Here is a 26871-nt window from a genome sequence, read left to right on the forward strand (position 1 = left end):
TGGTAATTTTGTAGATAAAGTTCCAAATTTAAAAACTTTAACGTTTGCACAATTTTAGAAAAAATTGATAATTAACAAAAAAAAAATGATATTTGAAGATGATACACATTAGTGAGTTTGTTTTTGGGTAATCCAACTCATAAAAAAATTGACTTATCATAGTAATTACATTTTTGTTTTGTTTATATTTGGGTAGATTTTTTTTACACATCTAAGTAGTGAATTGGTTGGAGTGTTTACATATGATCATTATGATCGGCTGTAGCAAGTTACAGTTTACATAGCATATATGTGGTAATGATAATTATCCAGGAGGGTAATGAACTATTGGTTTTGTTAATATCTAGACAATTTCTTTTTCTTTTCTTTTTGTTCACATTCGATCATCCAACTTGTTGAAGTTGTTCACATAATATCTTTGTTTTCAAAAATTTAAATCGGTAGTTGAAGTCGCTCATCTAACTTGTTGAAGTTGTTCACATAATACCATTATTTCTAAAATCGAGACATTTGGTTCAATCCGACACAAGAACATCATTTGTTTCTTAGGGTATCGTTTGAACCAGACGATTAAACTTATGTATGAGGTTTAATAATTAGGAGAGTGAGAGAGTGGGAGCCAACTGAGGTTTCTGGTTTTGGTCTTTTGTATCAAGTCTAGCCAGCCTAAAATTACTAAGGTAGGGTTTGTAGGTTCGGACCCAATAACACATTCAAGGCTTTCACATCTCCATGTAAAATAACAAGCACACAGTCATGATGTAGATATGCGAGAGCATGAGTCATGCATAGTATAACGTCGTACCTAGTTCTCCACTTTGATTCTCGTTTCCCAGTTCATGCACCATAGAGGAACGAGCTCAAGCTTCCATTAGGATGATAATCGTAATACATAAGTTTAATCGTTTGGTTCGAACCCACCCTAAGAAACAAACAATGGTCATGTGTCAGATCGAACCAAGTGGTTCTTGTGTTTAACCAAAAATTGTCACTTTTGTCCAAAAGGTTTTGGACAAGCGCCACTGGTCCAAAATAAGTTTTTGTTGCGACTTTGGTCCAACTTTTTTTGAAAATATTTAAAATGACATATTTGCCCTTGGTATTTTATTTTTCCATTTTTTTTATTTCTTTAACACTTTTTAATTAAAAAACAAAAAGAAACCACCCCACCCCTACCCCCACTTACTCAATGTCAGAGCAGTCGCTGGAATCTGGAATGATCAAGTGACGGAACTTTAGTTACCGGAAAATAAAATCCGATGAACATTACTTTACTCTCTCTTTCTATCTATCTGTTTATCTCTCTCTCTTTCTCTCTCTCTCTCTCTCTCTCTCCAAATGAACACCAGACAAAAATAATAAATCTAAGATATAATAACTTATACAAAAACCAGAAATGATTAAACACACATACAATAATGAACCTAGAAATGATTAAACACAGTTAATGAATGCAGATGAGACCAAACACATAGATTTGTTCAATATCTTATCTACAAAAGACAAAATTATAAAATGGTCCATATGGTTTGTCGAAAATTGCTACTTTAGTCCAAAACCTTGATTTTGTTGCGAGTTTGGTCCAAAATTTTCGAAACTTTTTATAATAACGGATTTGTCCCTTTATATTTATTTTTCCATTTGTATTTGTTATTTAGCTATTTCCAAATTAAAAATAAATCTAACCCATTGTCCCCTCCTATGTCCTACAAACCAGTAGCCTCCATCTTTCATAAACTAGTTGTAACACTCGTGTTTCTAGACTAGGCATTTATATTGAGGTGATATTCTAGGTTAACCTTTGTAACTCATTTTGAAGAAATGAAAAGGAATTATGTGAATAGTATGTGAATTATGTGTTTTATGCTTAATTATTAGGGCTTAATTAATTAAGAATAAAAATAAGCGTCAAAATTAAAGTGTGAGATAAGCCCGATATATTTACATAAAGTTGTAGTGGTCGAAACAAGGATTTCAGAGATATAAAGAATACCAAAATCCGAGTTATAACGAAGAAGTTATGTCTTGTCGAAGTTTCGCGACAAACCGGCACGAGGCCGAGTGTCGTAAAAAGTGAGTTTTTGATAAACTACTTTTTAGCCTTAGTGATCTAAACTAAATTCGTAGTATTTGTTAAACCGAGAAGTTCGATAAAAAGAACGCCCAAATCTGACTTCGTATGAGGAAATTATGATTTTTCGAAGTTTCAGCTTAGCAGTAGACAACTAAAAATTCGAATTTTAGATCGAGCAATTTTTAGCCAATACAACCTAAACGAGAATCGAAGGTCTCGTCATTAGTAGCACAACGGTAAAAAGTCTGACAAAAACGGACGTCGGATGAAGAAGTTATGAATTTTTAACGGATTTCATGTCCCGGTCTGTTAAAAATAATAATATAAAAATTAAAGTCAAAATTAGCTGACGAAGTCTAAACGGAAGTTGTAGAGCGTAATTTTAGCTACGCGTGCATATAAAGAACGTCAAAAACGGAGCTCGTATGCGAAAGTTATGGATTTTAGAAGTTTTGGCACGAAAAACGAGAAAAATCCCCAAAACCGAGGAATTTCGGACACGTGGACTTCGGCCACGTCACCCTCGCTCAAAACACGCCACGTATCCGAGCTTCTAAGTCACGAAGCCACCTGGCGAGGCGTGTCATGTCCTTCCGAGTCCGAGCTGCAGTCCAATCCGCTGACTGCACGTATAAACTTCGGGGGTAAGCCTCACATCCGACGCGTGTGTAGTGACTCATCCGTCCGAGCCTCGCAGAAGGAGCCACGTCCGAAGCCTCGACTAGACCGCGGTCCAATCAGGAGGCGACAGCGAGCCCCTCGCATGCGCAGACCATGTGTGAGCCGTCCCCTACGAGCTTTGGATCTGCGACGCGTGGCCTCTTCTCAGCCCTTGGATCAGAAGCCTTGCCCCTATATATAGAAGGGTGCGAGACCTCCTAGATATATTTTGGAATCTTGTCATTTTTAGCCCCTAAACCCATATTTCTTTCATCTTAACATCCCCCAAAGCCCCGATATCAATTATAAGCCCCGGAATACTCCACGAAGTGCCCGAGAAGCCCGAAAATTTTATCTTTTCGGTTTCGAAGCCTGACCTTTGCAGATCCCGGTTTCTCAATAAAACTCCCGGTTTTATTAGAAACGATCGTTTTAGGAAACGAATTGTTTCCCGATTATCATCAAATCATGTGAGTGTATAGTTACCTTCATCTTACACCTAGATATGAAGTATTTTACATGAAATATGTGCTACGTGTAATTATATTAATTGTTTAACTGAGGTGACTGTTGAATTGATGTTTTATACAAGTTTTAAATTGTATATGTATTTTTATCTACAAATATGTTGGGTAAAACATGTGTAGATAGTGATGTGTGATAAAATAAAAGTGATGAGAGGCCTCGATATGTTTTGAGATCCAGTCATCTAGCGGAGTTTGGATGACGACCACGGACTTTCTAGATAGTCCAGTGGGAAACATTAGCAGGTCCGCAACCTGTAGGTGTTAATGAACTAAGAGTGTTCATTCGTTGTACTCCATCCCCCTCATGGTTGCCTTTAGGACATGTATGGCTGAGGAAACCCCTTAGCAGTAGTGTCCATCCCGATGATATTCTTTAAGCTAGGTCCCTTGTGATAAGTGTTTAGGGACGTAAAGTGGGGATAATGGGAACGGGTAATCAGGGTTATTGTTGATTGATGAACTTAGTAAGTTTATTATTATTGTGGGTTGAAAACCCTATATGCTCACCAGGCTCCCAAGCCTGACCCACTCAGCTTTTTATGTTACAGGTAATGGACCCCGAGCATAGTCGGAGGACGACGAGAGATTTTTGGATTATAGGCCAGTAGTTGTAAATAACTGTTGAAAGGCTTATAATGTCTTGTTTATGCTTTTGATCTGTATCGAAACATGACATCCCGAGGTTTTGATATATATGGAAAATATATACCATCTTAATGAAGGGTTTTGATAAACTTTTATCATATGTTGTTTGGGGACCAATTCCGCAACATCTTTTAAAAAGATTTCTCTGATTTTATTTTAAAAAAGCATAAATTAAATCGGTCTTTTCTGACCGAGAAATTAGGGGATGTCACACTAGTTTCATCATCATCATCTCTCTCTCTCTCTATGAACAACCACCGTCGACACCGCCCTTTTGTTCAGATATTGAAACCTTTTCATTTCATCGTCTCTGAATCATCACGACCTTTCCCCGTCAGCTCACCAGATATGTCCTCCCCAGTCGTTGATTCAGGGTTTGTAAAACAGCCACTGACAAACAAATATCTTAGGCGACGACAAATGTATGGTTTCAGATAGGTTGTCACACTCTTTCTCCCTCTTCTACTCACTAGAGTAGTTACCCTAAATCCTCATGGTGAACAGACCCAACTCTCCATCGCGGTGGCTTTAAAAACCCTAGTAGTGGTGGCTCTAAAAAACCGTAGTTCTACTGGCGACTTAAAGATGTTTGTCCTCCAGATATGCAAACAAACAAATGGCTTGGTCGGAAGATCAAATGACAAGAATATTTTGAAACCCTTGGTTTTTTGCTCCAGACAATATATAGCTTAGAGATGATGTTGTTTCGACAAGATGGTGGTGCTCCGGTGAACATTGTGCTTTGAATCAGGTTTCGTGTGACAAACTTGGCACCACTCCATCTAGAGAAATTAAATATCTGTCTATCTTTTTTTTTCTTACTTATCTTCCTGTCAATGTGAAGTGGTGACAAATATCACATTTTGATAAAACTAATAATATTTTAAAATATTTGTTAGAGTTTGAAAAATGAATAATACTTAAAATGGTAATATATTTTTCGATTTGTACACACTTGGTCACTGACTTTTTTTTCGTCCACATTTACCCCTTCAACTTGTTAAACTGTACACATTCAGTCCTTATGACTGGTTACTCCATGTTAGCCGAGAAAAATGACTTAATAGGGTAATATATTTCTCATTTTGTACACATTTAGTCCTTAATATTTTTGTACACATTTAGTCCTTAATATTTTTTTGTTTCAAAATAAGTCATTTTTGTTTTGTACTCATTCAATATTTATGAATGATTTCTTTAGGTTTTTTCTCACGACATCTTACGTGGGACAATTATTGATGAAGTGTGTGGGGTTGTTGATGTTTATGTGTAACGACTCATTTTCACAACAAAAATTTTTCATTTTTAAATAAGGAAAAAGTCCCTAGTTATAAATCCATTATTAAGAAAAACGTTTATTTCAAAATACATTTATCAAAAATTAGAGTAATATAAGAAACACGAAATCCTCAATATTGTTGATGAGTATGTATAGTCATGTCTTCGCCTTCCAACGATCAACGATAGAACCTGGAAACATTAACAACTAGGTAAGCACAAAGTTTAGTGAGTTTTCCCCAAAATACTCGATACAACAAACGTATTATCATGCATAACGAGCCCACGCTCATCAGATTGGAATACCTTTGCTCAATCAGTCATCAGACTGGAGTGCCAACATGCAATAGGTCCAATCAGTCATCGGACTGGAATACGTAGGGATTGTCGGCATGCCTCCTTAACCTAACCGCTTTTCTCGAGCCTTCGTGCCTACGACTTATAGCCGACCCGCACCAGGTATCTTGGCCTACAGCATATAGCAGGACCACCTCAACCTATCCCACCACCATATGGTTATCCCACGTAAGATGTCGTGAGAAAAACCTAAAAAATCATTCATAAGTACTGAATTAGTACAAAAACAAAAACGATTTATTTTGCAACAAAAAAATATTAAGGACTAAATGTGTACAAAAATATTAAGGACTAAATGTGTACAAAGTTATAAACATATTACCTAATAAGTTATTTTTACCGGCTAACATGAAGTAGCCAGTCATAAGGACTATATACAGTTTAACAAGTTGAAGGGTAAATATGAATGAAAAAAAATCAATGACTAAATGTATAAAAATCAAAAAATACATTACTTTTTTAAGTCATTATATTTTGAAAATATAAAGAGTATTTAATTTCTACTGGGTCTCTCTTAGGAGTAGTTTAATTTAAAATAATCAAAATGCTACCGATCCCGCTTCAAAAGAGCAAGACCCGAGCCTTTTTTTTTTTTTTTTTTTTTTTTTTTTTTTTTTTTTTTTTTTTGGTGTGTGTGCTTTAACTATGAACGTGTATAGATAAAAGATAAAAATGATGATGAGGAATTGAGTCACGGTTGGATATTGTTTTAATTTAATATTACATCAATCATTGAGATATATTATATTATAATAAATGAATATTTATCAATCATTGTTCTTTTTTTCAATGCTTTGCTGTTGATAGATATTTCCCCCTTAATTCTATTAAATGAAAATGCCAACCAAACGACATGAACAACAAGCGGAAAATTACAAAATACACGTAGATACATTATTTACCGAGACCTGATTAAATACTATACAATGATTGATTATTATGTTTTTTCTAAGAATATTTTCCATTTTTATTATCATGTAAAATATTTTGTTTTTTTATAAAATATAAAATATCGTAATGTTTTATTCATCTCAACACTACCTTTTCATCTATTTATGACGACATATATAAGTGTTTTTTATATTAATAATAAGTTTCTATATTTTAGAGTTTAGGTGCTGTATCATGTTCCAATTTGCCGGCACAGCCAATTTATCATGTACTCTTTTTTAGTAGATTTCAAAGTAAATTTAGGCTTATAACAGAAAAACATTCTTAGCATTTTACATTTAAAAATAAATTATACATATAACTAGGTTGACCTTCTCAAGTTGATTCAGAAGGTTCATTTGGATTCTTCCTCGGATAGGTTGGGGTGGTTACTTGATATCAACTCTACAATTTTTGGATGGTGGTATGCTTGTTAGAGGGAGTAGGGAGACTTGTTGGATTAATTAGGTTCCAATTAAATTGAATATTTTGTTATGGAGGATGAGGTTACATAGCATTCCCACTAGAGAGATAATTTCTAATAGCAGTATTGTCCTGGATTCGATTCTAAGTCTAGTTTTATCTAATGCAGTTGAGACGATTGATCACATTTTTACATGTTGTGTGGAGCTTGGAGATATTTAAAATGTGTTGCGGTTTGGTGGGGAATCCAGATCACTGACCTGATCTCCATTTAGTCTTTACTTACATGGTGTGACTCTAGTAGGTTGACGAGTAGTCAACGCAAGACGTTACAAACAATGGCGATGACAGAGTTTCAGTGTATTTGGAAATTTAGAAATTTCATTATTTTTGGAACGGTAATACCCAGGAAATCCAATATCTTTTAGAGTAAATTACACGAATGGTCCATATGGTTTAAGGTAATTTACACGTTTGGTCCCTAACTTATTTTTTTAACTCGAAGGTCCCTACTGTTTGTTTTTGTTACGTGATTAGTCTCTGTCTTACCTAAAAAGACTATTTTGCCATTGATTTTCTAATTTATTTAAATAAACAAACCCCCAACCCCACCCCACTCATATTATCTTATCTACCCCATTATTTTTCCATATTTAAATAATAGTTTTTTTAGGTAAGATAGAGACCAAGCGCGTAACAAAAATAAACAGTATGGACCAAACGCATAACAAAAACAAATAGTAGGGAGCTTCCGAGTTAAAAAAATAAGTTAGTGACCAAGCGCGCAAATTACCCCAAACAATAGGGACCATTTGTGTAATTTGCTTTATTTTTTATGACGTGGTTGATAGATCATTTGTTTTGATTTCCAGTAGATCTAGGAAAGCTAGATTGAATTGAGTTTTTTGGCTTCAAAACCCAAATTTAGCTTATGTTTCTTTGTAATGTGTGTTTTTTCGCTTCTAGCTAGTGTTTTTTTTAATAAAAATGAACGGTTCCAAAAAAATTAACCATACATGTATGATTCTTTTTTAAATCTTTCATTTACACTATTATTTAAACAACTATGATTACGTTAAAAATTTCTCAAACACATAATATTAAATAAGGAAAATCTCCGATAAAGTCCCAATATTATAAAGTCCCAATATTTTGGGCCAGTTTACGTTTTAATCCAAACATTTATTTTGAACAGAAAAGTCCCAGTTACCTAATTTTATACGATAATCTATCAATTTCTATTGAAAACAAATAAATACTGTTTCACTAATTTGGCAAAAATATAAAATAACCGGGATTTAAAAAAAAATTCAGATTAACCGAAAAACTGACCTAAAATATTGGGATTCTTTTGGAGCCTATTAAATAAATATAATGTCTCCTTGTCTATCCACCTTAAAGTAATCCGAATTAAACTAAAATTAAGTCACGTAATTTTATTAGCTTTTTCGGGATTTTTAAATAAATTTTAACAATTATAAATTTTAAGCATGAAATAATGATATTGAAGTCATGGATGATACTTAGAGGTTGATCGATATCGTGTTGATCGGGTCCGGTCAGTACTTTTTGGTTGAATCATTCCGGTCAGTGTGTTTGATAGATGATAATTTTGTCTGATCCGGTCAGAAACTGCTTACCCATCTCCTGACTCAGTCCCATAAAAAAAGTAGTTGACCCTTTATGTGATGCTTTAATGACTTTCTGTCCTAAATAAAAGAAGACTGCAACATCCATATTTTGAGGTACTTTGTAATTATTTTTCTTTTATATTTAGGGCTGCCACGATGTGGTGAAGGACCACCACGACGTGGCAAGTCAAGACTAAAACGCGGGTTTCATTTAGCCACCACGACGTGGCAGCGGACTGATGGAAAAAACCCTAATTTTATGGGTTGCTCCCTATTTAAAGGAATGAGGAGGCTAGGATTAGCACATCCTTAGCCTCCATCAGCCTCCTCAAGCCTTGAAGAAACCCTAATCTCTTCCCTCCATTGTTGAAGCTCTTTTTGGTGCTCTTGGGAGCTTTTGAAGGAAAAAGGAGGAATTATTGAGCTAGGATCCAACAAACATGTAATATCTTGATTTTTTAGGTATTTTCCAATTCAACCCTTGGTTGGTGCTTGTTTTGTAAAGTTCGTCCCTAAGGGGTAATTTCGTAATTTTGGTCATTTCTTGCGTACGTTGGGTGTACTCTAAGTACGTTGGGCGTACGTAGCCAGGGTGCAAACCCTAATTTTTAGGGTTTGAACCATATTTAAGCATCTTTATGGCCTCATGCACCCTCTTATCTTCAGCCCCCTTTCTCATTTCAGAACCCTAAAGTGTGTGAGTTTCTTGTGAAGCTTGAAGAGGCTTTTGGTGTCATTTTAGAGCTTTGGGAGAATAAGGGAAAACCTTGAGGTTGTGGTGTTTCACTCAAGGCTTTGGATCCAACATCTACTTCCCTTTGTGCATCTTTTCGAGGTATAAAGCTCTAACCTTGATGAGTATTTCATTTAGATCTAGTTTTAGCTTAAAGTCGACACCTTTTTGTTCCAATCTTAATCTTTGTGAGCATGGAATACTCCAAGACATTTGAGTTGTCCTTTCAAATGTTTTAGGGTGTGTTATCTAATAAAAATGTGATCTTGAACATTAGTTTCTTTCCATGCATGATCAAGATTGTCTTAATGGGTAAAGAAGCTAGGGTTTTTGATGCTAAGGTCTTAAGAGCCATGCAAAACCATAAAGTTGGAAAATTTATGATTAAGGACACCTTTTTGGGTCTAGATCTAGATTTTGGACATAATAGCTAAAAGATTAAGCACTTAATGGATGAAGTTGAGGGCAGCCAAGTACGTTGGGTGTACCAAAGGGTACGATGTGTGTATGTGGTCAGCTCCCCGACTATGGTCAACCTTGTAGTACCCCCCGCGTACGTATCGAGTACGCCCAGCGTACTGAATGACTCACACTACTAGAAAAAAGGCCTTTTACGACGCTCATTGCGCGTCGTAAAACGCTCAGACGACGCGCAAATGCGCGTCAAGGAAGGCCCTGTCATAACGAGAGACGACCCGCTTTTGCGCGTCATTTATAGACGACGCGCATTTACGACGCGCATTTATGACACGCAATTATGACGCTCATTTACGACACGCAATGCGTATCAAGGAAGGCCCTGTCATAAAGGAAGACGACACGCATTCGCGTGTCGTAACCTTACGACGCGCGTGTTAATGACACGCAATGCGTATCAAGAAAGCCCCTGTCAAGAAAGGCCATGTCATAAATGAAGACGACACACATTTTTGCGTATCGTAATTTTTTTTTTTAAAAAAAAAAGTATTTATAGTTTTACTAGTTTTCAAATTAAATTTGCATTTCATATCTCATAATAGAAAATAAAATACCATATACAAAAAATACAATACATTGCACAAAAGTTAATATCATACAAATAATTATTCCAATAGACAAATGTAACATGTCAACATTTTTTATATAATTAACTATATTTTTACCCTCAGAATCGTAAATCATAATAACAAGCAACATAACTTGTAGGAGGCAAGGTAGAGGTCTGGCCAGATGGCCTAGCATGATAAGCACCATCCATTGTGATATAAGGTGAACAATATGTTGCCCCTAAAGCTCCTGCAGCACCTAAAGCCCCAACAGCACCAGCAAAAACAGGTAGCCTACAACAAAATTTCACAGTTTTATCCATTTACTCACCTAACTATTATTATCATAAATATTTATTTATTTATATATATATTTAAAGTACCATGTCATTTCTAAATTCCCCATTCCATTGGGCTGAGTAACATAGCCAGGGAACGCCATGCCAACAGCAGGAACTCCAAGCCCACCAAGACTTTAATTCTTTTAAGGCACCTCAACCTGCTACTCCCATTGCACATTCTATGAGAAAAAATATAAAATCAGAAGTGAGTGTTAACATTTAACATTTTCTTTTACTATATTTTTCTCTTTCTCTTTTTTCTTTTGACATAAAACTATTAAAATCACATGGATGAATCATAAATATCTTATGTTAGGAATAATATAATTCCATAGGATTTGGAAATGGATTCCATTCTAATCTTTTTTTTGTAAATTTTTATTTACATTTATAGGATTAAACAAACTACAATGACATCAAGTGTCAATAAGGGCACTACAGGTTTCACTTTTAGGAGCGATAAAGAGAAGAAAATATGTTAAAACTTCATCTTGTTTTCTATGTCAATAAAGAGAAAAAAAGCAACTAACTTACTAACCTTCATAATATTCATTCCATCATTCAAAATTCTAAGCTTCTTATTTAGACTACATCTTGAGCTTTGTAAAGATGTCAAAAGGTGAGTCAACGAAAAGATCATAAACTTATAACAATGATAGAAGGTTATTAAGCAACTTTTTTTGTTAAATGGTAAATCTAATATAGTCCTAAACTACTCCAACTTCCACTTAAAGTCTCAAACAGGAGTTGAACCCTTCATCAAAAGAAGGAAGGGCAAAACTTGACAAAAAAATGGAGATCAGACAAAGTAGTTACCTGTATAGGAGCATTGAAACTTAAGTAAATCAAAAAATTGTCATCGAATATTTGGTGGGAAACTATTAAATTAGTGGACTTTACCTACAAGCTAAACAAATAGTGATGGTAAATTAAATAATACTTGAAGAAAAAAATATGTATTAGAGAAACAGACCAATCAACCTTCATAAGTGCATATAACAATCGCCACCATATTTTGGGTGTTGTGTCCCCCATCGCCACCACCTATTTCCATTGCCACTGTATCTGTCCCACCACCACCACCTTTTCCTATCAACATATAAAACCCACAAAATTGTAAGTAAAAACTGAAGAAAAAAATGTAAATCAAGATGCCATAAGACCAAAGATAGCAGATCCAAAAATATAGAATTAACACAAAATAAGATCAAAAGGGTAAGCCGAAGAAGTGTTATGAACTCAACACACAAATATCAATCTTTTAATGAAACAATGGCAGCCTCTAAATGGTATTCCAGTTCATAACAAGAACAACGCGAAATGAGGAATTTAACAATAAGAATAGCTATTCGAGATGCTATGGTCTCCTAAAAGAAAAAGAAACTTCTAATATTCTGCCTGCCTCTCACTGAGAGGGACTCTTCCTTAAAAAGACTCCATAACAGAGGATCTGTCTTATTACCCAAATTACCCCTGCTGTCCCACCAACCTGGTACTGCCATCGTGGGTATTTCTGGTCCCCACAGACGTGGGAATCTTTTTGTGTCTCCTTCTCTGATAGGTGAACTGCAATGGGGGGTGCACTACAAGAAGTCAGCTATTCCAGCAGGCAGCAACGTTAGATGCCTGCCTAGACTGACCAAGGCTGAGGTAGCGACTAAAAAACAAAATGTCGAAGCTTGAAAATTGAACACTAACTAATAATTCAAAATCTATTTATTTGTATCAAGAAAGTTTCAAATTGTGAAACTTCTTGCAATATTGTAAACATCCATTTTTCTGGATTGGGTTTAATTCGGATTTGTAGCTCACTGTAGTTGAACGTATGTACTGCTTCAGGAAAAAATGTAAAATATATGAGTATGAAGAACTATGGGATTCATGCTTGTATATGTATGTGATATGATTAAGATTACCACACATGGATGGGGTAATCCCAAAAGAGATTGATATTGCAATTCCACAGAGGGCAACATAATCAATGCCTCTGCTGGTTGAATAAAAACACGTACATGATTCACTGAACATGTTCATATACATACATATCTATAGAGTTTTATGAAATAAGAGACTAAGGATGTGATTTTATTTTGATGATACACTTGTAGAAGAACTAGCAGCAAATGAACCCTACATGATAGTTTTGGATTTATGATGGGCAGGAACTTAACTTAAAGGGGTACAAGAAACAGGATAAAGATGGATGAAAAAGAAGAGGATAAATATGGGATAAGTTAAGAAAACTGAGTAACTCGTTTCTTGACCATACCTGTACTAAATAGCCAACAACCAAAAAGCCCTAGAATGAAAATGGATAGAACAACTAATCATCTTACCTCTGCCTTCCCCGTACCTGAACAAGTTAAAACAAAAAATCAAGTTAAAACAAAACTAGATATAATGATTCCTCTTTTGGTATAACACCAGATGATCCACCCTTAAAGGCAGCACCTTTTCTGAAATCCACCCTCATACCATTAGAGAGAGGTTCTTCACAAGACAAATTATCCATGTCAGCTTCCTTTTTGTTTCACCACCAATGCCATCACAAACAATGTTGATGTTTTTCAGTTCAGGTGGGACCAAATTACCCTCGGTCTTTGGCTTCTTCTCGTTTCGGTCAACTTTAATATCAGGCCTATTAACTGTCTTCACTTTTTTATGCACAGAACCACAACTACTATTCTACCATTTTTCTTTTTCAGTCAAATACAAGAGTTCATAAGGAAGAGGGGATAAAAGTAGACCTCCAAGAACCGGAAATGATGTCATCATCTATTTCAGAATCAAAAATTCAAAATTAAAATCTTACCCACATAAAAAGACGATCAAGATTCAAGAAAATATTAGGAGCTTTACCAACCTCAAGAATACTAGTGGGTGATGCCTCATGAGGGCTGCCATTAGGCAAGTGACAAAAATCATCACTGTCTACAGGACTAGCTTCCAATGATGATGAAGGGGAGACATCAAGGCCAAGTCAACTGTAGATGGCGATGGAGTTGAGGTAGGGTTTGTGGAGGCTTCGCAATCGGCAATAAATTGTTTAATCAGAGAGCAATGGAAAGGAACTGGGGTAATAACCCCCAAATTAGAAGCAGCTGAATTTCGGAGGGGGGGGGGGAGAGGTGAGCGGAGGTCGTCGGTGGGAAGTGAAGCGGTGGAGGTTTGAGAATCCAAGAAAATCCAAGAAATTTGTCAAGAAACGTATACATGTACTCAGGTTAATAAGACACGAGAGTACCTTTGGCGGGAGCGTTGATAAATAAAACCCTAGACGAGGGAAACCAGATGCAATAATATGAATCATAGCTCTTCTTCCTCCTCCTTGACCTGGAATCATCTGAATCAGCTGAATCATTGATGAGAAGAACTTGAAGATAAAATATGGAAACATAGGTGGATGAGAACAAGGGAAACCAGATGCAATAATTATGAAGGCCAAGACCGCCTAAGAAGTGATCGATGCCAAAAAAAATAGGGGGGAAACAAAAATCGCTAAAATCGCATGAGAGAATCCTTGAATTTTAAGGAAAATACCACCGGTTGTTTGGGATTTTTCTTAGTAGCAAGATTTTTTTAGGCTTGTTGTAATGAAGATGTAATGAAGTCGGTTGTTGTGATTCTTTAGGCTTCAAAATTGATAGATTTTTTTTTCGATTCTTTCAAGTTTGAATCAGAAAATGAGAAAGAGTTAGGGAAATCAAGAGTGCAATGCTCGTCCTTGTTAGGTTGAAGATGAAAGATAGATAGAAGATAGAAAAAAAAAGGCGGGTTTTCAAAATTTTGGGGATTTCATTTCCCCCCTTGTCTACTAAAAGCGAGTTTCATTAAAATTATAAAGCGACAGGTACAGACGACGCGCGTTTAAGATAAAGCGCCCTCCGTGTTTTTAATTTTTTTTTCTTGAGACACTAAATTAAGGGCACGCAATAAAGCGTGACGTAAATCCTTAAATTTTTTGGAGAGATGACACTATTTTAAGGGCACGTCCTTTTGCGTATCGTTAATTATCGCGTGTCGTAAAAAGCGCGTCATTAAAGGTCTTTTTTCTAGTAGTGTCAACTCGTTTTGACTCAGTTGACTTTGACCTGTATTTTGACTAGGGTTTGACCTAGGGGTATTTTAGGTATTTTGATCTGTATGTTGAGATTGTGTCATTAAATTTATTAAGGTGACTGGTAGAGTTGATATCGGAGACGCATGCTATTCATCTTTCTTATCTGTCTGTGAGGTGACTTTTCTCACTGTATCCATGGGTCGAAGGCACCAATGCTGACCCATTATGGTGTATTTAGTTTTATAGATGTTATGTGGCTTACATGAGTTTGTATGATAGGTTGAACAATAAACCCTAGGGTGGAGCCCACTATCGTATGTTTGGGTTGAAATAGACCACAGGGTGGGGCCCACTATTGTATATCGGGTTGAAAGATATTCCAAGGTGAGGCCCTGAGGAGGGGCCCATATGTGTTGACCGGGTTGAAATACACCCCCAGGGGGGGGGGGGCATATATGAATATCGGGTTGGTTAAACCCCATAGTTAATCCAGTTGTATGTTTTGGTATGTGGTACTTTGGTAACTCATTAAGCTTTATGCTTACAGTTTATGTTTATGATTTCAAGTACTTCCGGTTCGAAAGGGAAGGGCCCGATGTGACGACACATCATCATCCCCTCATGATTTCCACATTTTGAATAGTTGTACTCTGATGTTTTGAATATTATGACTTGGTGTTTGATTTTGAACAATTAATGAATGAATTGATAGACTTCCAAATGCAAAATTTTCTTATTGTTTTTGGGACGTAACAAAACTCGTTTTCATTCTTTACCTTAGCACTCTTCTGGAACTTTGTAAGTGTCCTAAACTCGACTTTTATCATGTTAGAATGGTGGGATCTCATAAAGTTTGCAACTTTATGAATCTTTGGGACATTTGATGTAGTTTGTGGTTTGGATATGAAGCTTGGTTGTATTTTGAATTCATGCATGAGATTTAGGTCATAAACTCTCATTTTGACCTAATATGGGTTCAAGACATGCATTGGACATGCATGTCTATAATGCACCAACTTTCATGTTGGTTTTAGTGTTTGAAACACTTCTGGAAAAGATGGACTTCGAACTTAAAGAAATAAGTGCTTAATGGTTAAGTTCATGCCTTATGGCCATTACGAGTTCGTGGTGATGCCTTTCAGGCTCACCAATGCCCTAACCGCGTTCATGGACCTCATGAACCGTATGTGTAGGCCGATGTTGGATCTATTTGTCAATGTATTTATTATTGATATCTTGGTATATTCTAAGACCAAGGATCAGCATGAGGATCACCTACGAGAGGTTCTGGAGACTCTGAGGAGGGAGATGCTTTATGCTAAGTTCTCCAAGTGCAAGTTCTGGTTGCGCGGAGTGTATTTTTGGGGGCACATTGTCAATGAGAAGGGGATATTGGTTGATCCGGACAAGATCGAGGTTGTAATGCAGTGGGAGGTTTCTAAGTCTCCATCTGAGATTCGAAGCTTCTTGGGTTTAGCAAGGTATTATCGGAGGTTCACCGATAATTTCTCTAAGATTGTAGTTTCGTTGACCAAGTTGACAAAGAAGGCAGTTACTAATGGTTGGGGTCCTGAGCAGCAGGTGACATTTGAAAATCTAAGACAGTGGTTGTGTGAGGCTCCGATCATGACCCTTCTATAGGGTGTTTACGATTTCATGGTATACTGTGATGCGTCGATCTTGGAACTGGGTGCGGTTTCGATATAGATGGGGTCGGGTTATTACTTACGCTTCGAGGCAACTGAAGACTCATGAGGCGAACTATCCCACTCATGATATGGAGTTGGGAGCAGTGGTTTTCACCTTCAAGATTTGTTGACATTACCTCTATGGGGTTCTTTGTACCATTTACACAGATCACAAGAGCTTGAGGTACTTGATGGATCGGCCAAATCTGAATATGAGCCAATACAGGTGGCTTGATGTGGTGAAGGATTATGATTGTAAGATCCTTTATCACCTCGTGAAGGCCAACGTGGTGGTTGTAGCGCTCAGTCGCAAGGTGGCAACCATACCTATTCGAGATTTATTTCTGAGGATGATGGTGATTACTCAATTATTGGTGTGGATTCGCATAGCTCAAGTCGAGGCCATGAAAGAGGAGCACTGCAAGAGTGATCGCATTGTGGGGCAGGTTTCCTCTTTCTATTATGACAGTAGGGGACTATCGACCTTAAATCGGAGGGTTTGGGTCCCGTATTGGGGTGGTGTATGACAGGTACTGATGGAGGATGCACACAAGTCAAGATTTTCCATTCATCCGGTTGAGACAAAAATGTACAGAGACCTCCGACCTGATTATTCGTGGCCCTGCATGAAACTAGATGTGGCTTGGTACATGGAGAGGTGCTTGACTTGTAGGAAATTCAAGGCCGAGCACGAGCGAACAAACGACAAAATGGAGTTGTTGGGTATTCCTGTTTGGAAATGGGAAGAGATCACGATGGACTTAATCGCGAAGTTGCCATGAACATCGCGATGGGTGGATTCGATTTGGGTCATCGTGGATCAATTGACCAAAAGTGTGCATTTTATTCCCATTCAGGAGAGCATCTCTACGGAGAATTTGGACGGAATTTATATCCAAGAGGTTGTGGCACGACATGGGGTTCTGGTATCAGCAGTCTTGGATCAGGATGTACGTTTCATTTCCAGATTTTGGAAGAGATTTCATGAGGAGGTGGGTACTCTCCTGCACTTCAGCACGAATTTTCATCCGCAAACTGATGGTCAAAGTGAGAGGGGTATCTAGACTTTAGAGGATATGTTGTGAGCTTGTATGTTGGATTTTAGTGGTAGCTAGGATACGTATCTCCTACTACCTGATTTTTCTTACAACAACAACTACCACGCTAGTATTGATCGACCTCCTTTTGAGATGCTCTATGGGAAGAAGTATCAGACCTCGATTTGTTGGGGAGAGGTCGATCAGTGAGTCATGGGTAGCATGAAGGTCATGCTCCGGACTACTGAGGTAATCCAGCAGGTGTGTGGGACGTTTCATACCATGTAGAGCCTCCAAAAAAGTTATGCTGATAGGCGGCGGTCAGATTTAAAGTTTCAGGTAGGGGATATAGTAATCCTAAAGGTGTCATCCGATTCAGGAAGAGGGGCAGGTTGGGACCTAGGTTTATATTGACCTTTCAAGGAGGTCGCCCGGGTGGGCAGAGTTGAGTATCTATTAAATCTACACGAGGAGTTGAGTCATGTCCACGGTACTTTTCATGTCTCTTAGCTGTGGAAGTGTTTAGTTATGATTCCAAAGTGGCTCTTTTGGAGGACACTCAAGTGGACGAGCGCCTGAAATACATAGAGAGACTGGTTACGATCCTAGACAGGAAGACAAAGACTCTGCAAAAACAAGACAGTGGGATTGGTGAAGGTGAAATGGAAGCACCAGAAGGGTTAAGAATGGAAATTGAAGCATGAGGAGGACATGAGAGAGCATTACCCCGAGTTATTTTCGGCGTCGAACTTCGAGGATGAAGTTTGATTCAAGTGGGGGAGAGTTGTAACATCTGAATTTTGAGGTACTTTGTAATTGTTTTTATTTTATTTTTAGGTCTACCACAACGTGGTGAAGGACCACCACGATGTGACAAGTCAAGATTAAAAAGCGAGTTTCATTTAGCCGCCACGGCGTGGTAGCTGCCTGATGGCAAAAACCCTAATTTTCTGAGTTTCTACCTATATAAAGGAATGAGGAGGCTAGGTTTAGCTCATCCTCATCCTCCATCATCCTCCTCAAGCCTTGAAGAAACCTTAATCTCATACCTCCATTATTGAAGCTCTTTTTGGTGCTCTTGGGAGTTTTTAAAGGAAAGAGGAATTATTGAGCTAGGATCCAACAAACAAGTTTCCATTCTTTACCTTGGCACTCTTCTGGACCTTTGTAAGTGTCATAAACTCGACTTTTATCATGTTAGAATGCTAGATCTTCAGTTTTGTCCCATAATCTTCTTGTTCTAGTTAGTTAGAATGGTGGGATCTCATAAAGTTTGCAACTTTATGAATCTCTGGGACATTTGATGTAGTTTGTGGCTTGGATCTGAAGTTTGGTTGTATTTTGAAGTCATGCATGAGATTTAGTTCATAAACTCTCATTTTAATCTAGCATGGGTTCAAGACATACATCGTACATGCATGTCTATAAAGCACCAACTTTCATGTTGGTTTTAGTGTTAGAAACACTTTTGGAAAAGATGGACTTTAGACTTAAAGGAATAAGTGCTTAATGGTTAAGTCCATGCATTGTGGAACCTAGGGTTTGAGTTTTGGACCTTTTTGGATGATCCTAAATGGTAAAGTCATAAACTTTATCCTTCTAGACCATGTTTTGAGTTAGATCTAAGCGTTGAAGTTCGTGAGGTTGCAGAAAACATCTTAATCAATTAAGCTGTAACATCCTAAAATTTAAGATAAGGTTATTAAATTAGTTAAGTGATTAAATAAAGCATTATTTTTGTAATTAAGTCATTTAAATGATAATCATATCATTAGTTGATATAAAGCTTAGAAAGTAAAGGTTGAAATGTTAACGTTTCAGAGTTAAGGGACCAAAAGTGTCAATTTGGAAAAGTATGTTTGACCAAGGGTTGACCCAACCAATGGAAGTGACTACAAAAGTTATGTAATGTATAAAGAGGGACTTAGGATGTCTATTCTCAAAGAAAAGTCGCACATCTTGGAAGAATGGACCATTTTTGAAAAAAGTGCAAAATTAGAGGGATCAAATGTGTAAAATTAAAGGAATTCAAGATCTAGAACCTCCCATTCACCAGATTGATTAACCAAAATAAGCTCTTTGATTAATCATAACCTTACAAATCTAATCTAAACAAGCTCTTAGAATTAGGTTGAAAGATTGCATTAAACTTTATGTGAAAGTTCCCAACAACACTCAATACTCCTCGTAAGCTCGAGAGCATAAGAATGTGTGATAAGATTTACACTAAATTCATTCAATAGAAATCAGTTTAGTGCTTGTTACCTAGTACAATTTGCAAAACAACTACGGATTTTGCAATTAGATAACTTGAATGATCTAACCCTAATTCAAATGGCCAATAAGAATCACAATTAGAATCAAACATTCGATTGAAACAAAATCAAATTCACTAGATAGAAAATTGAAAGAAAACATCAAGTCATATGATTGAAATCACAACTAGAAGTCAAGACATAAAGTTGGAGAATCTAGGGTTCTAGCCACTCATGACTAGAACAAGATCACAAATCTAGAAAATGAAATTAAAGTTCTTACAAAATGAAATCAAATGTTCCCAAGTGTTAATCAACTTCAAAATCCTCAAGAAATTCGCCTTCTCCACTCCAAAAGTCGACCCCCCTAAGTAAAAAGTCGGTTCCCCCCTTTAAGAATGGTGAAAAACTGCTTTAAAACCCACGTTTACGTTTACACGGCCCGCGTAAATTAACACTGTCATTTACACGGCCCACGTAAATGCAAAAATATACTGCGCAAAAATCTATGTTTACACGGCCCGCGTAAACGCAAGGCTTGCATTTACATGGCCGTGTAAATCTCTATAAAGCCAAAAACTTCATTTCTTTGATATCTTGCTCCACGGTGCTCCGCAAGTCCTGAAATTTTGTCCGCAACTTTTATTTACCTCCTCCAACAATATCCTACCTCCAAAAGTCCCTGAAATATCACAAAAGTATTTGAATGAAATTGCCTCATGAAAAATCCCGAAAAACATGCAAAATGCACGAGTTTAAGCCTATATGCAGTGTACTTTTATGAAATAAAGCTACAAAATGGGTTCATGAAATGCACCTAACAAATCTCCCCAAGCTTAAACCTTTCTTGTCCTCAAGAAAGAACAAGAAAATTTAAACCGGAGAAAATAAAATAAAAGAGAATAAAAGAAAATCAAAGTTAAACTTTTTTTTGAAACTTGATGCAAGAAATCAAAACAAACATGAAAAAATATATCCAACCCAATTAACCCTGTTTTGTACCACAGTTGAGAATATACCTGTCGTGCCTTGAGTCAACTTGGCTTTAGTCTCAAAATATTATATAACAATAGAAATAAGACCTTAGCCACTACCTAATACAACTCAACAGAATTAAAGATCACCACACTTGTTCCCTCTCAATATTAGCAAGTCAATTAATAGAACAAATTATGGTCTTACTCTCGTGAAATTGTATGTGACAAAACATGCTCAATCATCGTTGTTTCACAATTTATAACAATGATTGACCCCAACTATTTGTTGATCAACAACAATCTTTTTCTGAAAAATATTTTCTAAAAATTCCCTAATATTTACCCAAATTGGTTACAAGATTCAAACCACTTACTCCAGTCAAAGTAATTAACATTCAGTCCCAATGTTATAAGTTCAAATCCAAGTCCAAGGGAATCTTTTGGCAGCCAAATATTTTTCCTAAACATAATATTCAATTAAACTATAAACACAACTATATACAAACTTCCTAATTACATTTTTTTTACAAATAAAGTTCATGGCTTTCTTTGAAATCCGTGTAACAAGCTTCCAACCAACACATCCAGATCAAATGACCTTAGTGTGCTAGATTTAAAAGGATCCCTCTGGTTTACTTGCCCGAACCTCAAAGGCCACAGATTAGCTTTATTTGGTTATTAAGTTCATGACTTTCTATGGAACCCATGAAAAGAATTTTCAACTCAATCAGTCCCAAACTATTCAGCTTTAGGCGATTAGGTGTAAAACACCCCTCAGAGTTTACTTGTTCGAATCCCAAAGGTCACAGATTAACTATTAATAATAGTTTTTTTAAGATCAAGAAAAATAAAAATGAAAAGAAAAATAATGCAATGCAAAATATACAAAATTACATGCAACCTACATGCAACAGGATAATGCATGGATGGATGCCTCTCCCCAAGCTTAAAATAAGCATCGTCCTCGATGCTTGAAGAGAGGCATAGCCGTCCTATTGAGGACCGGGCGGGAACTATGAAGGATAATCTGCAGGATAATAGGGAGGCCATTGGGGTTGGGATGATGATGGTGGTTGCGGCTGTGTGGGGAGCACAAGAACTCTATGGATATCACTCATTAGGTGATGAATGTTGCGGTTGTGCTGCTCTTGAGCAGCCCATCTTTGATCCTGTTCAGCCCACCGCAACTCTTGTTGGGCCCAATGCTCTTCTTGCAAATTACGGTAGTCCTGAAAATCAGAAGTGATTTCAGCGACACCCGTATAAATTTCCCCAACTTCCTATTGTATGTTGGTGTAACGATGGTTCAAGCGTGCAAACTCGCCCATATAAAGATTGTGTTCAGAAGAAGGAATGGGGCAAGATGAGCTAGAGGCACCAGCAGTAGGAGCAGGAGGAGGAGAGGGTGGAGGACTATGATCTACTGTAACACCTAAGTTGGATTTGAGTTTCCAAGTGGTTGATGGAATTTCATTGGCTAAATTGAGTATCTTCTTGTTTCTGTTGTCTATGCGTAGATACTCTTTCCCATCTACTGTCCAATGAACATCCCCAGTGGGAAGGCGGTGGAAAAGATGCATTGTCTCCATAACATCAATTGTTAGATGAGTATGGCCCATGACTATATTTGTTGGGTTATTGGGTAGATGGAGGCCAAGATGTTGAGCAATAATAAAAACCATGCCTCCACAATGTAGCTGCCCACCATTGCTCGTAGCACTTCTGAGCATTTTCTGAATCACCCAACACCCAAAATGAGGGACTTCTGCAGGCTTGTTAATCATACACCACAAGACTTCTAGCTCTTTCTTATTAGCCTTGCTAATCTCTTCTTGAGGGAATAAGAGAGAAGCAATGATCCGGTGGGCGACTTTCAAGACCAGATGGATAACGCTAGAGGCTTTGGCTGTGCCTGACTGATACTCATACTCACAAGAGATTCTTTTCCAAAAACTTGCACAGTCTTGCTCAAAAATGACATTTTTCTTCCCTTTGCTGTGTATACATCCCTTCTTGCTTTGGGAGCGCCAATCATATCACAAAGGACGTCAGCATGAAACTGATGGGTTTGATTGAGCAAACGGAAAGTCATGAGATGGGTTTGATAGTCAAAGGTAATGGAGGATAAAAGTTCCAACATTGGTGTTTGATAACTAACTGCATGTAGACTCAAAAGACCTTCCCATCCTATGTTTTTGAAGAGTTTGTGGACACCCTTATAGATATGTAAATCCTTGAGGGCTTGGATGTCCACAAACTTTTGAGCACCCATTGTTCTGTAAACAAGACTTGCATACAAGATTTCTTGTCGATTGGTCTCAAAAATAAGACCAAATTCATAAGGGTTGTCCATGGCATGTGGGTCTTGTTCATCATGTGAAGTTCCAATTCTAGGTCTTTTACCTCGAGAAGCCATTACCAAAATGAATCAACAAAGTATTGCACATAATTTAGGACAATTGAAGCACAAGAACTAGCAAGTTTCACCAAAAATCACCCAAAAAAGAATATGGTTCTATCTAAATGCACAAAGTAAGATTTTGGAACAATTATACCGATTTGTGCTTGAAAATGGTGGTAAGAGGATATCCAATGCTTCCCCAAGCTATCCCCAAGCTTATCCTACAAGAAATTTCAAGCATTAGGTTGAGATTTTGAAGTTCAAAAATTCTAGGGTTTTGCTCAAAAACCCCAAAATTGACCATGAAAGGGTAGAATAGAGGTGGAAGATAAAGAAGACGAAGAAAAGAGAAAAAATCCATACCTTAGAGCTTGATTTTGGATGCAAAATTGAGGAAGATTGAGTATTTTGAAGGATTTTTCGAAAGGGGGCAATAGGGAGGAGAGGAATCGCAGGTTATGTGAAAAGAATGAGTTAAAAAGATCGAGTTGTAGCCTTAAAATCCACCAGATCTGTGTTTTACGTTTACACGGACCGTGTAAACTAAAGGGTGGAATTAACACGGCCGTGTAAATGAGGATCCTGAAATCAGCTGTCTGGTCGTTTACACGGCCCGTGTAAATTGTAGGTATAAGTTTACACGGCCATGTAAACTCCTGTAAAGGCCAAAAAATTTTGATTTTTTCACTTTGTGAATTTGCAACCCGCTAAATCTCTACTGCCCAGAAAATGATTTTTTACCCTCTTTTAGCATGAAAAACAACTTGGAAGTTTGAAAACAAAGAAAATATAAGAAATGACAAAAATACCCCCGGGTTGCCTCCCGGTTGGCCGCCCCTTTTTAATGTCGTTGGCTCGACTTTGCCCAACTATTTGTGCTTCAGTCTTGATACGTGGGCCTCTCCAACACATCAACCTCCTCGCCATCTCCTTCTTGACATGTATATTCTTTAAGGGATCCAGTGGAGTTTTTTTTTCTAAATCTTGTGCTTGTTCCACCGGTGGAAGGATTTTGACTTTGGTGGATGGCTTGGGTTTTATATCATCACTCCTCACATGCTTCTTGTCATCAATAAACTCTAAAATCTCCAACACTTCATTATCCATATCAAACTTCTTTGCAAGCTCTTTGGCTTTGTCCCTGTCTAGTTTTCGTGACAAAACTAACTCTAGAAATTCATTGTTAGACAAGTTCAAACCCTTTTTTGTTGAGGGATGGATCAAATTGATAAAATTAACAGACTGAACATCAAAAGGAGTCTTTTTTCCTTCATGCACATTGAATTTGATAACTTCACCATCAAATTCCATAGTCAAAGTTCCATTATAGACATCAATTTTTGTTTTAGAAGTTTTTAAGAAAAGGTCTACCCAAAAGTATGGAACTTGAACTTGGAGAGTCATCATCTCCCATATCAAAGACATAAAAATCAGCCGGGAAGACAAATTCATCGACTTGCACTAACACGTCCTCTAATACTCCCTTTGGGTGTACCAAAGACCGGTCAGCAAGTTGGATGATCACACCGGTTTTGCTCAATGTTTCTACACCAATTGATTTGAAAAGAGAATATGGTAGGACATTTACGGATGCACCTAGATCAAGCATAGCTAGGGGTACATAAAGATTCCCCAACTTGCAAGGCATGGTAAAGACACCGGGATCCTTGCACTTCGGGGGCATCCTCTTTTGCAAAACCGCGGATACATGCTCCCCAACTGTTACGACTTGATTTCCTTTAATTTCTTTTTAGATACACAAAGATCCTTAAGGAATCTTGCGTATCTAGGTACCTGCTTGATGACTTCGAGGAGTGGAATGTTGATTTGAACTCTCTTGACCATTTGCATGATCTCATTCTCCTCCCGTTCTTTCTTCGTGCTCTTTAATCTTTCGGGAAATGGAGCAGGTGTGGCTTTAGACTCAGTGATGAAGGGCTTCTTTTTGATTGTTTTCTCTTCCTCCTTCTCTTCTTTGGTTGCCTCTTCAACCACTATTTCTTCTTTCTTTTGATCAACCGACAATTTTGGACCATCATAGCTCTTCCCGCCTCTCAATGTGATGGCACACACATTGTGCCTTGGGTTTGCTTCAATTTGGGCAGGCAACTTTCCTTGAGATTCTAGTTTGCTTACGGAAATAGCAAGCTGTGAAACTTGTTTCTCTAAGTTCTTTATGCTTGCTTTTGTCTCTTGTTGGAAATGTTGTGTACTAGTTGCCAAACTTTTCACTATGTCCTCTAAAGACATACTTGATGAACCCGCTTGTTGAGGAGGGTGTTGTGGTTGCCTTGGTTGAAAGTTTTGTGGTGGAAAAGGTAGTCTTTGTTGGTATTTATGTGGTTGACTTGGTTGATAGTTCCCTTGTTGATTTCCTCCCCAACCTTTATTGTTGTTCCATCTTTGATCACCTCGTGGTTGCTCATATCCTCTTTGACTACCTCCAAGAAAACCTCCCATGGATTTTGCTTCTTCATAATCTTCCTCTTGAAGTTGAGGGAACATGTCGGTTGGATGTCCAACTTGTGTACAAACACCATAAGGTCTAACTGTTGGTGGTTGCACGCGCTTGTCCTTTGCAAGCATCATTACTACCTTAGTCAACTCAGAAAGTTGACTTTCAATTTTTGGGGTAGAAATTTCTTTCACTCCTCTTGGTGCATCACTGTACCATTCTTCTTCTTGGACTGTATGCTTGGACTCTTCTGCCATATTCTTGATAAGAACTCTGATTTATGTTGGAGTCTTATCAGCTATAGATCCACCACTTGATGCATTGAGTAATCTCCTATCCCAAGATGACATTCCTTCACAAAAATACTGCAACAGCTGATATTCTGTAATTCCATGTTGTGGACATCTTGAGCACAATTTCTTGAACCTTTCCCAATAAGTATGCAAGGCTTCTCTCTTTTTTTGCTTGATACCAATTATCTCTCTGCGTAAAGCTGAAGCTCTCATTTCTGGAAAATATTTATCCAGAAACATCCTTGCAACTTCATTCCATGTTGTAACTGACCCCGGTGGTAAGTCATACAACCACTCCTTAGCTAAATCTTGTAAAGAAAAGGGGAATGCCCTTAACTTGATTTGATCTTCTGTAACTTCATGCGGCTTCATACCCACACAAACAACATGAAATTCCTTAAGGAATTTATGTGGGTCTTCATTCTCAAGACCACGGAATGAGGGTAACAAATGGATGAGTCCAGACTTGAGTTCAAAGTTGATTGCTGCAAGGTAATTTATGCACAAAGGTTGTTGGGTGACATCTTGAGTGGCCCATTGTCTAAAGGTTTGTTCAGGTGGTGGATGTGGAGGATTTTGACCATGGTTGTCTCCCATGGTAGGAGTAGGGATAAAGGTTTCAGATTTGGGTAAATGTGAGGATGGGGTTGATGGATTTGATGAAGAAGCTCCGGATTGTTGTTGTTTCTTTATAAGTCTGGCTTGCTTCCTTCTTTGTTGAGCATATTTTTCTATCTCCAATCAACTGGTAAAGGTGTACCTATGCGAAAAGATCTTGGCATAAACAGTTAGTACTACCGTATCCCCGGCAACGACGCCAATTTGTTTGGCTGTCAAACCAACAAATAATGGGATAAAATAATATTAATAAAGCTCAAATCACTGCTATTTCTAATACTAAAGATAGTATAGAGTAAGCAAGGTCGGTCCACAGGAATACAGGACTTCTTATCTTGCCATATTTTCACACATAATACAAATAATATTAAATTGGGGGATTGTGTTTGAACTTGAATTAAACTTCATAAATAAGAAAGATTGATAACAAACGCAGTAAAAGAAGTACATTTCCGATTCTGAC

At 37.4% G+C, this 26871-nt stretch overlaps 1 protein-coding gene across 1 annotated transcript; it reads right to left on the reverse strand.

The window, feature by feature from the left end:
* Positions 1–24764: 24764 nt before the first annotated feature.
* LOC145050908 (uncharacterized) lies at positions 24765–25754 on the reverse strand. The gene has a single exon (XM_078999093.1). The coding sequence runs from the start codon at positions 25752–25754 to the stop codon at positions 24765–24767; it is 990 nt and encodes a 329-aa protein (XP_078855219.1).
* Between the last annotated feature and the right edge of the window lie 1117 nt (positions 25755–26871).

This window comes from Lactuca serriola, chromosome 5, assembly GCF_051521515.1.
Source record: "Lactuca serriola cultivar US96UC23 chromosome 5, Lser_US96UC23_V15, whole genome shotgun sequence".
Lineage (NCBI taxonomy): Eukaryota > Viridiplantae > Streptophyta > Magnoliopsida > Asterales > Asteraceae > Lactuca > Lactuca serriola.